The following is a 22,080-nucleotide window of genomic DNA, read 5'->3' on the forward strand; positions in this document are numbered from 1 at the left end:
TCTAATTCTTCTATTCTATTTCCTATTCTATTCTATTTATTCTATTCTATTTCCTTTCTATTCTATTTCCTATTCTATTCTATTCTGTTCTATTCTAATTCTCCTATTCTATTCTATTTTTTCCTATTCTATTCTAATTCTCCTATTCTATTCTATTCTATTTCCTTTCCATTCCATTCCATTCCATTCTAACCCTATCCCCACGACCAAACTCCCCAACACGGGTCTTTCCCAGCTGCTTCCCCACCCCAACCCCGACCACGGCTTTCTCTCTCGAACTTTCCAGACTCTTCATTGGCTTGCCGAGGGGAGAAGGGGAGGGGGGGGAGGAAAAGTTTCCACCCTGTTTCCCATTGGCCAAACTCTCTCGCGGGTGGCGATTGGTTGGATGCCCTGGGGTCGAATTCCCATTGAGAAAGAAAAAAGGAAGAAAGAAAAAGCGAGGCGTAAAATCGAGCATGGAATGCGCGCGCGCGCGGGGGGGGGGAAGGACTTTCCCTTTTGGAACGTTGATTTCCCTTTGATGTCCTTCGGCTTTGGAACGTTTGTTTCTCTTTGGCGGGGGGGTGGAATGGAGGTTTGCACGTCTTCGAGGGGAGGCGAATAGGATACCCCCCTCCACCCTACCCCTATTCCACGCAGGGCTCTAACCCTACCCCTTTTAGGGGAGGATCCCACCGCAGCGATTGGTTTTGCGATCGGGAGGAGATTCTTTCCGAAGCTCCGCCGCTCGCGAGAGCGAACCAAACCCGGGCGGTGCCCCCCTCCCCTCGACAGTCGCTTCCCCGCGCTCGGTGCTCTCGCTAGGCTGCGCTCATGGAGCTGCGAGCGATCCTGACCTTGCGCGCCGCCCTGGCACTGGCTGCCTTGGCGCTGGGCGCCGCTGCGGGCGGCGAAGGCAAGCGGGAAAACGTGGATCCCGGTAGGAATGACGCTGGAGGGGGGCGCAGGAGAGATGGGGAGAAGGGATCGCTCCTCGGAAGATTGGGTCGGGGACAGGAGAAAAGGGGAAGGAGAGGGGTTGCGTGCGCGGAGCCTTTTCGCTTTGGACGCGGGGAATCGCAGACGATCAGCTAAGCCGCCGCTTTCGCTCTCCCCGGTGGCAGAAAATCGGGCTGGGATGGGAGTGCTGCGGACCGAGGAGAGAACGCCAAGCCCGGGATCTTGTCCGCCTCCGCGTTCTTAATCGGAATCGCCTTCTCTCTCTTGTATCACTTTGAAAAGCGAGAGAGAGAGAGAGAGAGAGAGAGAGAGAGAGAGAGATGGGGCAGGGAACAGATTTTTAGAGATGAACGGAGTTGGAAGAGACCTTAGAGGTCATCTAGTCCAACCCCCCTCCCCCAAGCAGGAGACCCTACACAGTTTCTGACAACTGAGGAGAAATTTCCTGACAGAACAATTAATCGGTGGAACAGCTTGCCTCCAGAAGTTGTGAATGCCCCAACACTGGAAGTCTTCAAGAAGATGTTGGATAGCCATTTGTCTGAAACGGTATAGAGTTTCCTGCCTAGGCAGGGGGTTGGACTAGAAGACCTCCAAGGTCCCTTCCAACTCTACTATTGTATTATTGTATTGTAAATGGCAGTCCAATCTCTTCTTGAAAGCCTCCAGTGATGAAGCCCCCACAACTTCCGAAGGCAACTTCTGTTCCATCTGTTGATTGTTATCACTGTCAGAAAATTTCTCCTTATTTCTAGGTTGATTCTCTCCTTGGTCAAATCAGAAATCGGTTTAAGTTGAGTTTTGCCACACTTGTTCAGTCAACCACTCTGCTGGTTCAGTTAGTAACCCGGTTGTTAAGTGAATCCAGTGTCCCCCGTTGACTTTGCTTGTCAGAAAGTTGCAAAAGGCGGGGGGGGGGAATCGCTTGACCCCGGGACATTGCCACTGTCATAAACGCGAGTCAGTTGGTCAGTTCTGATCACAGGATGATGGGATGCAATGGTTGCAAGTGTGAAAATCAGTCCTAAGTCACTTTTCCCCCAGTGGTTGTCGTAACTTCGAACGGTCGCTCAGTGGGCTGTTGTAAGTCGGAGGACTACCTGCATTGGTTTCTCATTCCCGGAATCTTCTTTAACATTGTGGCTGGATGGAATTCTGGGAATTCATGTTTGGGAGGGCACCAGATTGCCTCTGTCTGGAGCCTACATGTGAATTGGTCGCTCTGGGTCGGAGGCAGAGAGGGGGCCAGAGCCATATGCCAGTTATCAGCTGCCTTTAGAGTCAGACATCAGTGAGGCAGAAGAACAGCTGGAGCCTGTTCCCAGTGTGCGCATGCGCGGAGTTGCCAGACGAAGGGAACAACTAAGGAACAGGGGTCGACTTGGGAGTAAGGCCACAGGTGGACGATGAATGGCCCCTCCCAGACGAAATAAAAGAGGAGCGAAAGGGGAGTGGAGTTTGCAGGAGACAATGAGTCCGCTTCATTGGTTCGTGACTCTCGGAGACTCCTTGCCAGGTTTTGCAGCTCTCAGCTCTCCAAGACAGACGGTCAAAACAGGTCCGCAGGTTAGAGTTTTGACTGGCAGGATGCTGCAGGAGGCGTCCATCCCGTCCACCCCCACCCCCGCGCCGACCCACAGAGGAGAACTACAATGTTGATCCGACCCTTGAAGAAATCCAGTTTGACATCCCTGCTCCCTGTACATCCCCTCTTTTGACAAGGTTGGACAATTTGGTTGAGGTTGAGGGCCTTCAACGAATAGAATAGAATAACAGAGTTGGAAGGGACCTCGGAGGTCTTCTAGTCCAACCCCCTGCTTAGGCAGGAAACCCTACACCACTTCAGACGAATGGCTATCCAACATCTTCTTAAAGGCTTCCAGTGTTGGGGCATTCACAACTTCTGTTCCACTGATTAATTGTTCTAACTGTCAGGAAATATCTCCTCAGTTCTAAGTTGCTTCTCTCCTTGATTAGTTTCCACCCATTGCTTCTTGTTCTATCCTCAGGTGCCTTGGAGAATAGTTTGACTCCCTCTTCTTTGTGGCAACCCCTGAGATATTGGAACAATGCTATCATGTCTCCCCTAGTCCTTCTTTCTATTAAACTAGATATACCCAGTTCCTGCAGCCGTTCTTCATATGTTTTAGCCTCCAGTCCCCTCATCCTCTTTGTTGCTCTTCTCTGCACTCTTTCTAGAGTCTCCACATCTTTTCTACATAGTGGCAACCAAAACTGAATGCCGTATTCCAAGTGTGGCCTTACCAAGGCATTATAAAGTGGTATTAACCCTTCACGTGATCTTGATTTTATCCCTCTGTTTATGCAGCCTAGAACTGTGTTGGCTTTTTTGGCAGCTGCTGCACACGGCTGGCTCATATTTAAATGGTTGTCCACTAGGACTCCAAGATCCCGTTCACAGTTACTACAGTTGAGCAAGGTACCACTTATACTGCACCTGTGCATTTTGGTTTTTCTTGCCTAGAAATGAGATTTAGAGGTATACTGCTCCTGACTGTGGAGAACCCACTTTCTAGCTGTCATTATCTCTACAAAATGTCTGTCACCGGTGAATTTCCTTAGTGACCTTTATCGTGGAAGTCCCACTTGACTCTGAAGATAACATACATGTTGGATTTTGCAAAATTATCAATGCTGAGCAGGAAGATAGGCTGGCTTTTTCTAAACGTATTGCAAGTTACCCTCCATCACACAGATAGGGGATCAGAAAGGGGATGGAGATGGGAACATGTCAAACCAGTTAGTAAATTGAGATGGGTGTTTGAGTTAAAATGGTACAGCTGGGGATGGGGGGGGGGTGAATTTTGGCACTGAATTGGAACATAATTGTGATTGCTCAGTTGGAGGAGAAATCCAATCCTTATCTTTTTTCTTTTGTTTTTTTGGAAGACTTAAGGCTGACTTTTAGGGCCAGATTTTAATTGAAATTAAGTTCTAGCTAGTGCTTCTGGACACACTTAGCAAGATTACAGAAGTTTTTACACGGTTGTTAAGTGAATCGAGTGGAACGCGCTTGGTTGGCTCAGTGGCTAAGACGCTGAGCTTGTCGATCAGAAAGGTCAGCAGTTCGGCGGTTTGAATCCCTAGCGCAACGTAACGGAATGAGCTCCTGTTACTTCTCCCAGCTTCTGCCCACCTAGCAGTTCGAAAGCAGGTACAAATGCAAGTAGAAAAACGGGGGCCACCTTTGGTGGGAAGGTAACAGTGGTGGGTTGCAGGCGGTACGCCCCGGTACGGGCGTAATGGTGCCTGCCCGGAGCACCTGGTATCATTCCAGTCCGGTGCTCCGGTGGGTCCGCCCACCTGCCCTGTATTTGAGCTCTTTGGTGCTTCCATGCACAGAGCGTATGGCGCGTGGAGGCTCACAGAGGCGTCGCAAGAGGTAAGGACGCATGCGCATGCTGCATGCGTTCATGTGGTGGACGCCGGCCCCCTGTTGCAACCGGTACGGTTGCAACAGGATCCGGAACCCACCACTGGAAGGTAGCAGTGTTCTGTGCGCCTTCAGGATTTAGTCATGCTGGCCACATGACCACGGAGACGTTTTCGGACGACACTGGCTCTTTGATTTTGAAACGGAGATGAGCACCACCGCCCCCTAGAGTTGGGAACGACTAGCACACATGTGCGAGGGGAACCTTTGCCTTTTACCATTACCAGCTTAACAGCTGCAGGGATTCACTTAATAACCGTGGGAAGAAAGGTCATGAGATGGAGCAAAACTCATTTTCACAACTGTTTCACTTAAGCTACAGAATTCTTGAGCTCAACTGCGGTCATGTCGAGGACTTACCTGTAGTTGTACCTTAGATTTACTACTCCTTGATTTCACGTTAATTAAATGCTACCGAGAGCCTCGATCAGGGGTGTCAAACTTGATTTCATTAAAGGCCACATCAGGGTCGTGTTTGACCTCCGGGGGGCAGGGGGGGGTGTTTCAGGCCCCTGTGGTGGCCCGAGCATTCTGTCAGCGAAAACGGGCTCCTGAGCTCCGTTTTCGACTGCGACGGCCTCCTGCAGCCCTCTGCCAGCGAAAAAGGAGCTTGGGAGGGCCGCACACAGTCCCCCCCGGGCCCCGTTTTCGCTAGCAGAGCACCGCGGGCTGTTTCCTGCGTGGCTCTGTGGGCCCGGGCCTTGAGTTTGACACCCCTTGCCTAGATCATGTTGGTTTGCAGCTTGAAAACCAACTCGCAGATATGATTGCCCTTTTTTATAATTTCTCTCCGTATATACCCTTTAAATACAATGGGGTTTTTTTTGGACAGGAGTGAACAGGAGTGGGAACGATACTGGATGGTTTTGATTAGTGAACACTAATGGAAAGTATTTATTTATTTATTTATTTTATTGAACTTATTAGTCGCCCCCTCTCCCCACAGGGACTCGGGGCGACGTACAGAGCAATAATCAAGATAGCACCATATATCGTGCAGAGGAGGTAAAAATAAGTCCATAAATAAGCATACTTACAAAGTTTAAAACCCAAAAATATTAAAAACAAAATTTCCCATTATAAAATGACCTGGGGTGGCAAGATTGTAACGTTATGCCAGGCCGGCTTGACAAGTAGCATGCTTCAGTTTTGCTGCTCATCTGTTTTTAATCCTGTCTGTCTTCGTGCTTCCTCGAGTTGTTCTCAACATTTGACTACAAAGCCCCATTGGGAAATTAGGCGGATTGCATGCCGGGCTGGCCAAAGCAGGCTTAAAAAAAATGGACAGTTAGCCTTCCAAGTTGCTGTACGTCTTCTCCTCCCCTCCCCTCCTTCGTATAATTATTTTTACTGACATTACTCAACAGGCTAAAGCCCTGGCAACTTCCTTTTTGTGAAGGCTGCTCGTCTTTGCAAAAGGCAGTTGACGGTCTGAACCAAGACAGCTATCTGGCTCTGGAGGAAAAAAAAAACCAGCTATTTCCCCCACCACGTAGGCTGCATTTCAGCTTGAAGCAAATGCCGTTTGGGTGATGTGCTGTTTGGAGGACGGTCTAAAGCACCGAGCTGACCTTAGCTGATCTTGGAAGGGAGGTCCAGAGTGGACCTGGTCAAGGACTTGAGCTGCAGAGCAATTGCAGACTTTGGAAAGTTGGAAGAGTCCTGGGTGATGGAGAACCTCGATGGTTTCGGGGGAAACCTTGGAGTTTCCATGAATTCACCAGGAGTCAAAGGTGACTCAAGGAAAAAAAAGTTCAGAACTGGTAGGCTTGAAAATTAGAGCTGGTTTGAGCTGCCTAGAATGCCCCATTAGGATCTATGCACCTAAGAATAGAATAGAATTCTTCATTGGCCAAGTGTGATTGGACGGCCAAGGCAGTTGTCTTTGGTGCATAAGCTCTCAGTGTACATAAAAGATATAAGTGATAAATCGTAATCCTAAATACATTCATCACGTAGAATGTATGAGCAGGGGTGGGATTCAGCCGCTTTGGACCGGTTCAGGCGAACCAGTTGCTAATTTTACATCTGGTTCGCCGAACCGGTAGTTTCAGGGACTGGTTGGCCCTGCCCACCCTGCTCGGCCCCTCCCACAAGTCTCCACATGGCCTGTTTTGGATGCCAGCTAAGTGCAGGGCCCATGCAGAAGCACTGGGAGGGCGAAAAACAGGCCTCCTGGAAGTTCTGGAAGTCTGAAAATGACCCCATTTCCGGCCTCCGGAGCCTAGGGGAGGCTGTTCTCACCTTCCCGGAGACTCGAGGAAAGCTTCCAGAGCCTGGGGAGGGAGAAAAGCAGGCTTTTTGGAAGACCGGAAATGGGCCCATTTCCGGCCTCCTGAGGGCCTCCGCAGCCCGGGAGAGGCCGTTTTCGTCCTCCTAGAGCAGTGATGGCGAACCTTTTTTGGCTCGCGTGCCACAAGTGGGAGGAGCGCAGGGGGGGTCAAGTGCGGGCGTGCAGCACCCATAATGCAACGTGCGACCACCCCAGTGTGCATGCGTGCAAAACGCGCGACCACCCCCATTTTTACATGTTTTTTTTTGCCCTCCCCAGGCTCCAGGGGCTTTATAGGAGCCTGGGGAGGGCGAAAAGAGCCTCCCCCCCCCAGGCCCTCCGGAGGCTTCAGGGACTGTCCAGAGGCTTCCCTGAAGCCTTTGGAGTGCTTAAAACCATCCTCCGAGCAAACCGGAAGTGACTTCTGGGTTGCTCGGAGGGTCGTTTTAAGCGCTCCGAAGGCATCAGGGAAGCCTCGGACGGTCCCTGAAGCCTTTGGAGCGCTTAAAACCACCCTCTGGTTTGCTCGGAGGGTGGTTTTAAGCGCTCCAAAGGCTTCAGGGACGGTCACTGAAGCCTCCGGGGGGGGGGGGCAGGGGAGGCTCTTTTCGCCCTCCCCAGGCTCCTATAAAGCCTCTGGAGCCTGGGGAAGGCGAAAAATAGCTTTTAAAAAGGTGAACTCAGCTGGCCAGCGCACGCATGCGCGCTGGCCAGCTGACAGGGCAGTGCCTCGTGTGCCCTGACAAATGGCTCCGCGTGCCACTTGTGGCACGCATGCCATAGGTTCGCCATCATGGTCCTAGAGGCTTAAGGGAAGCCTCTGGAGCCTGGGGAGAGAGAAAAACAGGCCTCTTGGAAGTAAGTCCACAAACAGGCCTCCAGAGCCCCGGAGGCGGGGCATTTTTGCCCTCCCAGAGATTTGAGGAAAGCCGCGGTGGTGCAGGAGGTTGAGTAGGCCACGCCCGCCATGGTCATGCCCACCCAGCAACCGGGCAGAGAACCAGATGCTAACATTTTTGAATCCCACCCCTGGGATCATACAGTGTGAGGTAGAAGTAAGGGGACAATGGAGTCCTTTTATTGTCCTTGAACACTTCCCCAAAGTATAACAGAGTTCTTTTGATGTTCCTTGGCTTTTCCACCTCCCCTTATCTCTTCATTTGGGTTCAGGAGCAAGCAAGGTTGGCCATGGATCTCTGGAAGCCCCTCGTTGTGAAAAAAAAGGGGAGGGAATTATAAAGACATTTCTCTTCTTTCTCTTTCTGGAGGTTAACACAACCCATTTGCCCGTTTCATCTACAGCTCTGGCGTGATCCCAGTGCATACTTCGATGTCCAAGTAACACCCATAGTGTGTAAACTAAGCCAAGAAACATGGAGTCCTTGTCCATGGAGCTTCTTGGTCAGCTGGGTAATAGAAGTCCCAAAGGTGTCTTCCTTTTTTTTCAAGAGGCAACTGGACTTTCTGGTTTTTCTTCGAAGACGGTTCGCTTCTCATCCAAGAAGCTTCTTCAGCTCTGACTGGATGGTGGAGAATGGAAGGATTTATACTCCTTGCAGGCAGCTGGTCGGAAAAGCTCAGGAGGCTCTTCAGCCAACACAACACACTTCAAAGCCAAGATTACACTCAAGCAGGAAGTTAATCCACCCCAAGGATAAAACAACACAAAATGAGCAACGTGGTATATTGCAGTACAATGCAGTCAGCCATGTGTAGATCTGTACATTGGGGAAACAAAACAACCACTTCATAAACACATGGCACGGCGTAGGAGAACAAAACCCATCAGGACCAGATTCAGCAGTCCATCTTCATTTAAAAGACGAAGAACACACTTTTTGAAGACAGGAAAGTCCACATTTTGGACAGAGTGGACCGCTGGTATGAAGGAGGGATCAAAAAGGCCATCTATGTCAAAATTGAACAGCCCTCTCTCAACAGAGGAGGAGCGATATGACATCATCTATCTCCAGTTTACAACACAGTCCTTTCAACAGATCCAAGAAGGCTCCATTGCCCATTTGCACCATTGCGTTGACACTGATAACAGAGATAAGCCTCTGGGTGGCCTTAACGGCTCACTAAAAGAATGCAAATGACCAGCTGGCGTATAAATCCTTCCGTTCCCCACCCTCCAGTCCGAGCTAAACAAGCTTCTTGGATGAGAAGTGAAACGTCCTCAAAGAAAATCCAGTTGCCTCTTGAAAAAGCACCATTGTGGGGTCCTTGCTGCTCTCTGAGCTTGCTGGCTTTCTCGTAGAGTGCACTGATGATGTTCGCTAATTTGGTAATGAAATGTCTACAAGAAAACCACCACGCTCAAGAGAGCAGCAAGGACCCCACGGTTGAACCCGGAGCTCCAAAATTTTCTCTTCTGTCAGTAAAGAAACACTGCATAACAACATCCAAAACACTGCATATAAATCCAATCAATCAATCCAACAAACAAACAAACAAACATCTCATTTGTTTTCAGTTCCGTCTTCTCTTAGTTTCGTTCATGATCCATTTCCTTGCTTCTTAAGGTTCTGTCAGAGTTTGTTCCATAAATTCAAATCCAGAAAGCACACACAGATAACTGATGCAGCTGGATTCATTAGCTTCTTTATATACATAAGAATAGATGAATAAATGTACAATACCAACAGGTGATTCTTCCAAGGAAACAGAAGGCAGGAGAGTTACAGGCGAACACAAGGAGTTGGCTTCATTTCAATAGACAAGCCAACTTATTTACTTCTCAGAGCAGCAGACCGCTTCTGTTTCAGTTTTCAGCTAAGCAACGCACAGATTCCAAGCTTCTGTTTCTGTTTCAATTCTCTGCACAGATTCAGATCTGTTTAAGCTCCCATTGGCTGACTTAGTTGCTATGCCTATTCATCGACTGACCTTGTTCCAATGTCTCTCCCAGTCATGAATATTTTAACATTCTGGAGCCCTGAATGGGACCTTCCTCTCTTCTTCTCGGTTGGAGTCCCCCCCCCCCCCTTTAATCCCTCTACTGAATTCTGCACTCCTACTGGAGAATTGTAGGATGTGATTGTAGGTTCTGAAATTCTCTTTCACAGACACTGGCAGTCTCAAACATTTCCGAGACAGAGAAAAAACAATGGCTTAAAATGTTTGCCAAAGGACCTTGGTAATGGGTTGGCTGTCCAGAAGCAACTTGTGTTGGTGGCCAAAAATGATGCCCAGAAATTGTTTTGATGTGTTCGGAGTAGCTTCTCTGGCCCAGTGCGATTCATTCTCAACAACCACAAATCCGCCACTTAACAAAACCAGAGATCCTTCCATTTCCAATGCAATGATAATGTTTTTTTTTAACTGGAAAAGCAAAAGTAGGGCAATGCGAGGGTGTATTTTTCAAACCAGAGGCTAATTTTGAAGATGGAAATTGTACTATTTGTGGGAAGCAAAATCCCATTCGGTTGCCAAATTCCGATTCGTGCTGGAAATAAAAATGGAAACTGACTGCAAGGAAAGAAGGTTTTATTTGGTTTTCCAGAAACTTCAATGACAGCAGAAATGTTTCTGGGGTGACTGACGAAATGGTTGAGTGTGTGGATGGATCTTTATAGGTTTCTGGGGTTTTGTGATTGAGATGCTACAGGGAGTTGTGCAATGTAGTGAGCCTTGTGTCTTTTGCTATTCTAATGATGGTAGGTTAATCCTATTTTATCCTAAAGGTCATGTCCTGCCCTTAGAATTTGGATGGGGGAATGTAATTTCTTAATCCCATCAGATGTGGGAGCTGTGGCTGAAGGCGTTTTGTTTATGAATAGATTGGTCCAGTCTTTCTTAATAGTCCAACAGTACAAAATATTCATCTCTGAAGACTTGAGACTTCTTCTTGAGGCTATGGCAGGAAGACTGGGGCTGCTTTCTGCCTTTGTTAAAATTTTTCTCTATTTCTCCTTTGGGGAAATGTAATATTCTATCTAGGGAACATGGTGGCTCAGTGGCTAAGATGCTGAGCTTGTCGATCTGAAAGGTCGGTAGTTCAGCGGTACGAATCCCTAGTGCCGCATCATGGAGTGAGCTTCCATTACTTGTCCCAGCTTCTGCCAACCTAGAAGTTCGAAAGCGCGTAAAAATGCAAGTAGACAAATAGGAACCACCTTTGGTGGGAAGGTAACAACGTTCTGTGCGCCTTCGGCATTTAGTCATGCCGGCCACATGACCACGGAGATGTCTTCGGACAGCACTGGCTCTTCGGCTTTGAAACGGAGATCAGTACCCCCCCCCTGGAGTCAGGAACGGATAGCACATATGTGCGAGGGGAACCTTTACCTTTAATATTCTTTCTCTTTTAATATTCCCCCAAATAGTTCATTCTCTAGTTCAGGCGTGTCAAACTCCAGGCCCGGGGGGCCAAATTCGGCCCGTAGGGTTCTTAGATCCAGCCCAGGGGGCCTGCCTGGATATAGCAATAGTGCCTCTGCTCGTGAAAATGAAGCTCCGGGGGCTGCGCGTAGCCCCCCACCCCATCCTTTTTCGCCGGCAGAGGGCTATCAAAACAAACTCAAAGCAAAACAAAAGGAGAAATATTTCCCCTTTTGCATTTCAGCATGCAAGAAGGGACAGAAAAGGAGAAGGGGAAAGAGGAAAGACCCCCTCCCCAAAAAAGGAAACAGCAAGGAAGGATAAATAAGGAAGGAGGGAAAGGAAGAAGAAAGGAGAATGAAGAGGGAAGGAAAAAGAAGAGGAAGGAAGGAAGGAGATTATAATGAGAGTGAGGAGGGGGGGTCTCAGGAAAGTCCTGCCTTCACACCACAGGCGCCACCGACACAAGTTCTGTATCACACCCACCATGGCCCCAGCCACATCACACCCTGTGGTCCTTCTCCCCAGCGCTCTGAGGTCAAACACAATCGGAATGGAATGGAACAGAACAGAACAGAATTATTTATTGGTCAAGTGTGTGATTTGTGTTTGGTGCACAAGCTCTCATTGTACATAAAAAGACATGATACATTTGTCAAGAATCATAAGGTATAGTACAGTGATGGCGAACATTTTTTGGCTTGCGTGCCACAAGTGGGGGGAGTGCAGGGGGGCGTGTGCGGGCGTGCTGCACCCATAATGCAATGTGAGACCCCCCCCCAGTGTGCATGTATGCACAACGCGTGACTCCCCCATTTTTAAATGCTTTTTGCGCCCTTCCCAGGCTCCAGAGGCTTTATAGGAGTCTGGGGAGGGCGAAAAGAGCCTCCCCCGCCCCCCAGAGGCCCTTCGGAGGCTTCAGGGACCGTCCGGAGGCTTCCCTGATGCCTTCGGAGTGCTTAAAACGACCCTCCGAGCAAACCGGTGACTTCCGGTTTGCTCGGGGGGTCGTTTTAAGCGCTCCGAAGGTATCAGCGAAGCCTCCGGACGGTCCCTGAAGCCTTCAGAATGCTTAAAACGACCCTCCGAGCAAACTGGAGTTTGCTCGGAGGGTCGTTTTAAGCGCTCCGAAGGCATCAGGGAAGCCTCCGGACAGTCCCTAAAGCCTCCGGAGGGCCTCCGGGGGGGGCGGGGGAGGCTCTTTTCGCCCTCCCCAGGCTCCTATAAAGCCTCTGGAGCATGGGGAGGGCAAAAAATGGCTTTTAAAAAGGTGAACTCAGCTGGCCAGCGCGCCCTGACAAATGGCTCCGCGTGCCATAGGTTCGCCATCACTGGTATAGTACTTCATGATAGTCATAGGATACAAATAAGCAATCAGAAAACAATATCAATATAAACCGTGAGGATACAAGCATCAAAGTTACAGTTCTATGGTACTAAGTGGGAGGAGATGAGTGATAGGAACGATGAGAAGACTAATAGTAATAATAATGCAGCCTTAGTGAATAGTTGGACAGTGGTGAGGGAATTATTTGTTTAGCAGGGTGGAGGCATTCGGGGAAAAAACTGTCCTTGTTTCTAGTTGTCTTGGTGTGCAGGGCTCCACAGCGTCGTTTTGAGGGCAGGAGTTGAAACAATTGATGTCCCAATTATGATGCGGCCCTCAATGAAATTGAGTTTGACACCTCTGCTGTATGAGGTGAGGAGGAGCTGCTCACAAATTGTTCTGGACTTTGCAAATCAGCAGATGACTTCTTTACATTGGCAGAAATGAGTTGTTCGGGACTAGCCTTCCCCCGGGGGAAAAACGGCACTCTGTACATGTTTAGTTGCGTGTTTTCCAAGGCTGGTCGTCAAAAAGCAGACCTGGACTCAGAGCTTTGGTTTTTTGTATATAAAAAAAAATCTTTCTGTTCTTTTGCTCCATCCTGAAACATAGGTAGTCCTCAGTTTGCAGCCGTTCAGTTCGTGGCCGTTCAGTTAGTTACAAAAGCACTGGATCATTTTTCACACTTACGACCATTGCAGCATTCCCATAGTCACCTGATCAAAATACAATTTTTTGGCAATGGATTCATATTTATGACGTTTGCCCCGGGACCATGTCCTCATATTTCGTGATCTCCTGACAAGCAGGGGAGGTTAGATTCGCTTAAGAACCATCTTATTGACTTAACCACCTCAGTGATTCATTTAACAACTGTAACAAGGCAGGACGTAAAACGGGACAAAAAACTCACTTAACAGAAAATGGGGCAGCACTCACTTAACAAACGTCTTCACGACATAAATTTTGGGCTTCATTATATGGTCGTAAGTTGAGGATTATACGTAGCTAGAAAACCAAACCTACCTGCTGTTTTAGAAATGAGGAAATAATGTTTCTGGTTTCCAAAATCCGAGTTTTCCTTCAAATTGGCAGAAGGAACAACACATTCTTTTCAGTTTTTGGAACAAGGCTGTATTGTACCTTTTTCGGGGCCAAAAGCCATATTTCGTTTCGGAATGACGCACCAGAGGTTCTCCGCCGCCACCCATAAAGCACGTAAACGGGGACTGGAACGATACCTTAAACGTAAACGCTCTTTTGGATCACCTCAGTCTAAATTTTAATTTCTCACGTGAGCTCCTGGATCAGTGGTTCTCAACCTGTGGGTCGGGACCCCTTTGGGGGGTTCGAACGACCCTTTCACAGGGGTTGCCTAAGACCATCGAAAACACCTATTTTCGATGGTCTTAGGAATCGAGACACCAATTTTAGGGTTGGGGATCACCACAACATGAGGAACTGTATTAAAGGGTCGCGGCATTGGGAAGGTTGAGGACCACTGCCCTGGATGCTTGCAAGCAGGAGATGAAACCCACCAGAGGTGGGTTCTTACCGGTTTGCACTTTCCACCGGTAGTGGAAATGGTGACTGGGTCTCCGGCGACTAGGGACCTCATGCTCGCCACGCCCCCGAACCGGTTCCCTGGTCGCTGCGACATCTTTTTCTGACCTTTTAAAATGTTCTGTTTATGCACAGACCTATTTATAGGCAACTGCGCACATGCGCAGAGTGTGCGCTAAGCGTGGGTGCGCAAAATTGAGCACGCACCGAACCAGCAGTAGTGCCGGTAGGAGCGCATCTCTGAAACCCACCTATGTCTTCTGGTGTTCCTCCTCAAGTAGTACCTCGCGATCTGTTACCACCTGCCTGGAGGTATTTTTGGACTTCGATAGTCCCATCTTCCACGAATTAAATCCCCCCCCCCTTTGAAGTTAATTTAGACAGCTTTACTGACTGGCGGTCATAAATGCCCGGTGAACTGCATGCCCTGTGTTGAAGCACTTTTTAAATTTTATTTGATCAGTTTCATTGAATGGCCCCCAGTTCTACAGATAGCAATAGTACTTAGACATACATACCGCTTCACAGTGCTTTACAGCCCTCTCTAAGCGGTTTACAGAGTCAGCCTATTGTCCCCAACAATCTGGGTCCTCATTTTACCCACCTCGGAAGGATGGAAGGCTGAGTCAACCTTGAGCCTGGTGAGATTCGAACTGCCAAATTACAGGCAGCCAGCAGTCAGCAGAAGTATCCTGCGGTACTGCATTCTAACCACTCTGCCACCATCGCTCTTATAGTCATCAATTGCATCACTGTTTGGTTTGGTCTCAGATAGAAAGTCTGTACAGAGAGTGGTGAGGACAGTGGAGAAGATTATAGGAAGTCCAATTCCCGTTATTCAGGATACTGCTTATAAGCACTATGTGCTTAGAGATCGAAGCATTGTTAAAGACACCCACTTTATGGTCTGTTTCTGTTGCTGCCCTCTGGGAGGAGGTAACTTTGAATGGTCACTAAATTGTTCTAAGTCAAGGACTACCTGTACAAATGACCACAATTGAGCCCAAAACTTATGTTGCTAAGTGAGACATTTGTTAAGTGAGTTTTGCCCCATTTTACAAGCTTTATTTTGCCACAGCTGCTAAGTGAATCGCTGCAGCTGATAAGTTAGTAATCCAGTCGTTAAGTGAAGCTGGCTTCCCATTGACTTTCCTTGTCAAAAGGTTGCACAAGGGGAAGTCACGTGACCTTGGGACACAGCCACGGTCATAAGTACGAACCAGTTGCCAAGCCTCTGAATTGTGATCACCTGACCATGGGGCTGCCACGAAGGTCGTAACTGTGGAAAAACGGTGGCAGGTCACTTTTTTCAGTGTCGTTCTAAATTTGAACGGTCACTAAATGAACTGTTGTAAGTTGAGGACGACCTGTATTCTGAATTTCCGGTCCTATCAGCTGCAGAAAGAACAGGCCATAACACGTGATTTGTAGGACTTCTACCCTAAAACATTTCCGAGGTGTCAGATCGTCTGTTGCTGCAGGAGATAGGAATGGGTTGATGCAGGGTGTCAAACTCCATTTCATTGAGGCCGCATCAGGATTGTGTTTGGCCTCGTGGTGTGGGTTTGGTGGGTGTGGCCAGCTTCATGTCACTTGTGTTGGGGGCACTTGTGGTGGCCAAGTACTAAGGCATGACTTCCCTAAGACCCTCCCTCAGTCTCAATATAATCTTCCTTCCTTCCATCCTTCCTTCCTTCTTTCCTTTCTTCCTTCCTTCCTTCCTTCCTTCCTTCCTTCCTTCCATCTTCCTTCCTTCCTTCCTTCTTTCCTTCCTTACATCCTTACATCCTTCCTTCCTTCCTCCCTCCCTCCCTCCCTCCCTCCCTCCCTCCCTCCCTTCCTTCCTTCCTTCCTTCCTTCCTTCCTTCTTTCTCTTCTTTTTTCTTCCCTCTTCATTCTCCTTTCTTCTCCCTTCCCCTCTTTCCTTATTTTTCCATCCTTGCTCTCTTCTCATCTTTCTTTTTCTTTGTCTTCCCTCTTCCCCTTTCTCCTTTCCTGTCCCTTCTTGCATACTCAAATGCAAAAGGGGAAACATTTCCCGTTTTGATAGCGGAGTTCGGGAGTGGGGGCTGCGCGCAGCCCTTCCGAGCTTCGTTTTCACTGGCAGAGGCAGTGTTTGCTGTTTCCAGGACGTTTCCAGGACGACCCTGCAGGCCAGATCTAAGCACCGCGCAGGCCAAATGCGGCCTGCAGGCCTTGAGTTTGACACTCCTGGGTTATTGGAATGGGGTGAAAAAGCTGGATGGAGCTTCTTGAAATGGGCTTCTGCCCTCCACAAACACCCGTCTGTCTTCTCATCCTTCGGCTCTCATACTGTGTGCCAGCAGTATAATGCAGTTGTGTGCCAAAGCAGCAGCCTTGGCTGTTCCCCAGAGTTGCATTCCAGATTCATGGAAGGCCTACCGAAGGTCCGGAATCCCTCTGCGGCCTGGCATTCCCTGAGACCAAAAAAATAGCCAAAATTTCTCGCCAGAAGCCTCCCGTAATGCCGTTTTAAACCTTACAGCCAAGGCAGACATTTGGGGCCGAGTCACTCGATTCTGACCGAGGCTTCCCAAGAGCATGAAGCAAGCTCCTGGTCCCGACAAAAAAATCTTTTATTTATTGACTGTGAATTCTGCTCATTCACATCCAGCAAAGTCTTTCAAGGGAAGATTTACAGTCACAGACCTTCTCTGGCTTGGAGAGCTGCCAGGCCGATATCTGCCAAACTTGGCCAGGAGTCTCGGAGAGTCACGAACCAATGAAGCGAACGAATTGTCTCCTGCAAACTCCACTCCCCTTTCGCTCCTCTCTTATTTCCTCTGGGAGGGACCATTCAACGTCCACCTGTGGCCTTACTCCCAAGTCAACCCTTCTTCCTTAGCTGATCCCTTCATCTGGCAACTCTGCGCATGCCTACACTGGGAACAGGCTCCAGCTGTTCCTCTGCCTGACTGATGTCTGACTCCGAAGGCAGCTGATAACTGGCATACGGCTCTGGCCCCCTCTCTGCTTCTGACACAGAGCCCTTGTCAGAGCCTTCCCCAGACTCCAGGACTGCCCATCTTGCTCTCCAACCTCTTCACTGTCCGAATCTGCTGCCAGCTCTGCAGGCCACTGGCGGGCCACAAAGTTACAACGAGACTGAAAAAAGTGACTTCTGACCATTTTTCACAGTTATGACCTTTCCAGCATCCCCATGGCCATCTGATTTACGTTCGGATGCTTAACAACTGGCTCACGTTTATGATGGTTGCAGTGTCCCGGGGTCATCCGATTCCCTGTTTTTCGACCTTCTGGCAAGCAGAGTCAATGGGGAAACCAGATTCACTTAACACCCAGGTTACTAATTTAACACCTGCAGTGATTCACTTAACAACTCTGGCAAGAAACGTCGTAAAATGGGACAAAACCCACTTAATACGTTTCTCACAGCCACATACATTTTGGGCTCGGTTGTGGCCGTACGTTGAGGACCACCTCTAATGCAACATCAGATTATTAGAGACAGTCCTCAAGTTACATCAGTTCATTCACTGACCAATCAAAGTTACGGCACTGAAAAAAAAGTGACATGATCATTTTTTCCCACTGAATGACATGATCAAAATGCAGATGTTTGACAATTGACTCATATTTGTGATGGTTGTACTGTCCCCGGGGTCATGTGATCATCTTTGGCGGCCTCCTGATGAGCAAATTCAACGGAGAAGCCAGATTCACTTAACAGCCGTGTTACTGACTGAACAACTGCAGCGATTCGTTGAACGGCTGCAGCAAGAAAGGTCGTAAAATGGAGCGAAACCTGCTTTACTAATGTCTCACTTAGCAACAGAGGCCAACTTAGTGGCCGTACGTAAGCCGAGAGCTGCTTGTAAATGCATTTGTGCCAATACATAAAATTGGTCTAATTGGGGACAGGAATCAAGCTGTACACATTGTCAACTGTACCATTTGTGGCTTTTGTAGACCACAAAACGACTTGGAATTTTCCACCTTTCCAGCTTTCTGGAAATCTCTGCCAATCTGCTCAGAGACCTGAGACACGTTGCCATTAAAACCTTGGCAGAATGCAGAAAAGTCTCTGGGCCTTGTCTTTTGATGGGCCCTTCTACAATTCTAGGCTGTTAGAAGTTAACCTTGGATTGTAATCTTCTTCTATATATATATAAATGACGGTGTGTGTGTGTGTGTGTGTGTGTGTGTGTGTGTGTGTTCTAGCATAACTCTGGAACGCCTTGAGCAATTTCAACCAAACTTGATACACAGTTGACTTACTCCCTGGAAAAAACTATTGTGGCCATAAGACACCCCTAACCCCCCCCTAGAGGTGTGTGTTCTGTTGTGATACAGCCTGTTGTGCCTTAAAATGGCTTCTACTGTACTTCCATAAAATGGCTTCTACTGTACTGCCATAAAATGGCTTCTAATGTAAAGCACAGTGGAGTTGCCATGGTACTCACAGTACTCCACAAGGGGGTTTCCTCTGGTAAGGGGGAAAAACCCAACATTAGGAATTATGTTTCGTCCGGACATTTTCCTCCTATAAATAAATATCTGGGCAATGCCGGGTTATCAACTAGTATTTAAACATCTGGGAAGTGTCCTCCAAGAAAATGGATAAATAATACAGAGTTCCAGTGCTTTGAAAAAAAAAATTAGACAAAGATATCACTAGACGCTCGCCTTACACTCGGAAGGTTGAGAATTAAATCCTAGATTTAACAGATTAACAGAGTTGGAAAGGACCTTGTAGGTCATCTAGCCCAACCCACCACCCAAGCAGGAGACCCTACCTACACCATTTCTGACAGATGGCAGTCTCGTCTCTTCTTGAAGGCTTCCAGTGTTGAAGTAGTGGTAGTGTTTGTGTGCGACTGGCAGATTGGATGTCAAATGTATGATGTTAGCATAGGTTTTATTTGTTACATATTATTTTATACTAGAATTTTTAACTGGAGCGTTTTTAACATGTTCTGGTCCTTGACTCGAAACCTAGATAGTGGCAGATGTCTCTCATCTGGGGTGCAAAGAAAAAATATCTGCTGCAAACTCCATATAGGCATCAGGACGGGCGCCCGACCAGTAAATGCTGAGCTCTATTCAATCGCACCAATTTTAACCCGAATTAAGGGATTAGGATGTCGTAAAAAGGGAGTGGTCACTCCCTTTTGACTATATTTGACTACGTAGGTCAGGGATGGCGAACCTATGGCACGCGTGTCACAGGCACGCGTGTGCGGCTGGCCAGCTGAGTTCAGCCTTTTTTAAAGCCAGTTTTCGCCCACCCCAGGCTCCAGAGGCTTTATATGAGCCTGGGGAGGACGAAAAGACCCCCCTGCCTCCCCGGAGGCTTCAGGAGCTTCCATGAAGTCTCCGGAGTGCAAAAAACTGTCCCCAGGCTCCTATCTTGTTTCCCCGAAATTACGACATGTCCTGATAATAAGGCCATGCCATATTTTTCCTGTGGGCAAAAATATACGCCCGCCCCCAATAATAAGCCCCCTGGACAACCCCCCCTCCAGCCAGGCAGAGCGCCACTCACCAACCTAGCGATATCCCGAAGGCGCAAAGCCGCAGGAGCTGGAGGGGGGGGCAAAGGGGGTCACATTGCTTGACGCCTTTGGGATACCTCTAGGTCAGGGGTGGGGAACTGTGGCTCTTTTGCGACTTGTGGACTTCAACTCCCAGAATTCCTGAGGCAGCTATGTTGGTTCTGGAATTCTGGGAGTTGAAGTCCACAAGTCGCAAAAGAGCCAGTTCCCCACCCCTGCTCTAGGTTGATGGGTGGCTCTGTGCCCAGATGGAGCAGGGGGGTTGCCGGGCAGCTTCTCTCATGAGCAGTCGCCCGGCAACGCCCCTTTCCAGTTGGGCAGAGCGCCACTTACCGACTCAGTAATATCCCACAGGCGCTAAGACGCGTGGCGCTCTGCCTGGCTGGAAAGAGAGGTTGCGTGAGCACTTGTTCTGCCTCCAGCTCGCGTGCCTCCCAGCCTCACCGTGCCCAGCTCTCCTTGCAGGGCTGGGTCGCTAGCGCAGCCCTGCTGCCGCTATGCTCCAAGCATAACCGGCTTCCAAACTCTGGAGATCTGCTGCCGAGTCTTCCGGCAGCGGCCGCTCTGGGACGATGCTCTATGGTTGTGGGCTGGCTGTTGGAAGACTCTGGTGGGCCAGGCGCTTGCGCAACCTCCCTTTCCAGCTGGGTAGAGCGCCATGCGGCTTAGCACCTTTGGGATGTTATTGGGTTGGTGAGTGGCACTCTGCCCAGCTAGAAAGGGGAGTTGCCAGACAGCTGCTCATGAGCATGGTCACGTCATGGCGGCTTTGTTGTGCTGCTGCGACAGCGCAACACAGCCATTTGCCCCTGAGGCTCTGCCCGGCTCTTCAGGCACCCGCTTGCAAGAGAGCAGCCACCCGGCAACCCCAAACCAAAATGGGGAGGAGCGCTTGTCATGCGCGCATGCGCACTTGGGGGGCTTGTACATTGCATTATGGGTGCGGCACACCCGCGCACAACCCCCCCTGCGTTCACCCCACTTATGGCACGCGAGCCAAAAAAGGTTCGCCATCGCTGACATAGGTAGTCCTCAATATACAACCATAATTGACACCAGAACTTCCATTGCTAAGCAATTGTTAAGTGATTTGCACCTGATGTTTTACAATTTTTTGCCACAGTTAAGTCACTGCACTTGTTATGTGAATCACATGGTCGTTCAGTGAATCCATCTCCCTTCTCTACTTCCTTCCTTCCTCCTCTCCTTTCCCGTCCTTCTCCCCTTACCTTTCTTCTACTCCTATTCTTTTCCTTCCTACCCTCTTTCTTTCTCTTCCTCTCCCTTCCATCCTCCTCTCCTTACTTCTTTCTTCTTTCCCGTCTTCCTTTCCTCCTCTCCTCCTGTCTCTCTTTCTTTTCTATTATTGTAGGTGTCTCTTTCAGGTCTCCGTTTATATTTCCTTGGATTGGTATTTCCGCAAACCCAAATATAGTTTGATATCATTTCTTATTCCCTTACCTTCGCTAATCTATCCTAACTATATTCCCCCCCCTTTGTGTCTCTCTCTTGTATATATACTTATATATTTAATATTTTGTTTTCTGTTTTCCCCTTCTTCCTCCCCTTTTCCACTTAACAGTGCATCGCCTGGGTTCTATATCTTCTCCAGACTTTCTTTTCTAGTTTCCTTTCTCTAGCCAATCATAAAAATTTCCCCTTGTTTGGTTTTTCGTTTGTTTTGATAGCCCTCTGCCAGCAAAAACAGAGCTCTGGTGGGACGGGTAGTCCTTTGCTATTTCCAGGTTGGCTCCCCGGGCTAGATCTAAGCACCCCATGGGCTGGATCTGGCCCCTGGGCCTTGAGTTTGACACCCTCTCTGCAGGCACATGAGCCGTCGTCCAGCTCAGCTCCACTGCACCTCCCGCTGACCAGCTGATTTTTGGGCCTCTGCCGCGCATGGGCGGGGTGAATGTGGGAGATGCGCCCATGCACCAAGGGTGGGGGAGCACCCCCCATTTTGGCCCCCAGGAGGCTGCGGGGAGGCCTGATAGGCCCAAAACAGGGCACGGGGGGTGTTTAGGGTTAAGGTTAGTGGCCCTCCTGCGGCCCATTTTTGCTCCCAGGGAGCTGCGGGGAGGCCTGGTAGGCCCAAAACAGGACGCGGGGGGTGTTTGGGGTTAGGGTTAGTGGCCCCCCTGCGGCCCATTTTTGCTCCCAGGGGGCTGCGGGGAGGCCTGGTAGGCCCAAAACAAGGCGCGGGGGGTGTTTAGGGTTAGGGTTAGTGCCCCCCCGTGCGGCCCATTTTTGCTCCCAGGAGGCTGCGGGGAGCCTGGTAGGCCCAAAACAGGGCGCGGGGGATGTTTGGGATTAGGGTTAGTGCCCCCCCCCGTGGCCCATTTTTGCTCCCAGGAGGCTGCGGGGAGGCCTGGTAGGCCCAAAACAAGGCACGGGGGGTGTTTAGGGTTAGGGTTAGTGGCCCCCCTGCGGCCCATTTTTGCTCCCTGGAGGCTGCGGGGAGGCCTGATGGGCCCAAAACAAGGCACGGGGGGTGTTTAGGGTTAGGGTTAGTGGGCCCCCCTGCGGCCCATTTTTGCTCCCTGGAGGCTGCGGGGAGGCCTGGTAGGCCCAAAACAAGGCGCGGGGGGTGTTCAGGTTTAGGGTTAGTGGCCCCCCTGCGGCCCATTTTTGCTCCCTGGAGGCTGCGGGGAGGCCTGGTAGG

The 22,080-nt window shown here is 49.3% G+C and overlaps 1 protein-coding gene across 1 annotated transcript in view; it reads left to right on the forward strand.

Moving 5' to 3' along the window:
• The first annotated feature begins 723 nt into the window (after positions 1 to 723).
• Positions 724 to 22,080, forward strand: part of LOC309400710 (multifunctional procollagen lysine hydroxylase and glycosyltransferase LH3-like) — a 62,747-nt gene continuing 41,390 nt past the window's right edge. Inside the window, exon 1 of the mRNA XM_081969344.1 lies at positions 724 to 922. Within this exon, the coding sequence (XP_081825470.1) occupies positions 817 to 922 (106 nt within the window). The 5' untranslated portion in view covers positions 724 to 816. The remainder of the gene's footprint in view (positions 923 to 22,080) is intronic.

This window comes from Natrix helvetica (genome assembly GCF_964273705.1).
Source record: "Natrix helvetica genome assembly, chromosome: W".
NCBI classification, from domain to species: Eukaryota; Metazoa; Chordata; class Lepidosauria; order Squamata; family Natricidae; genus Natrix; species Natrix helvetica.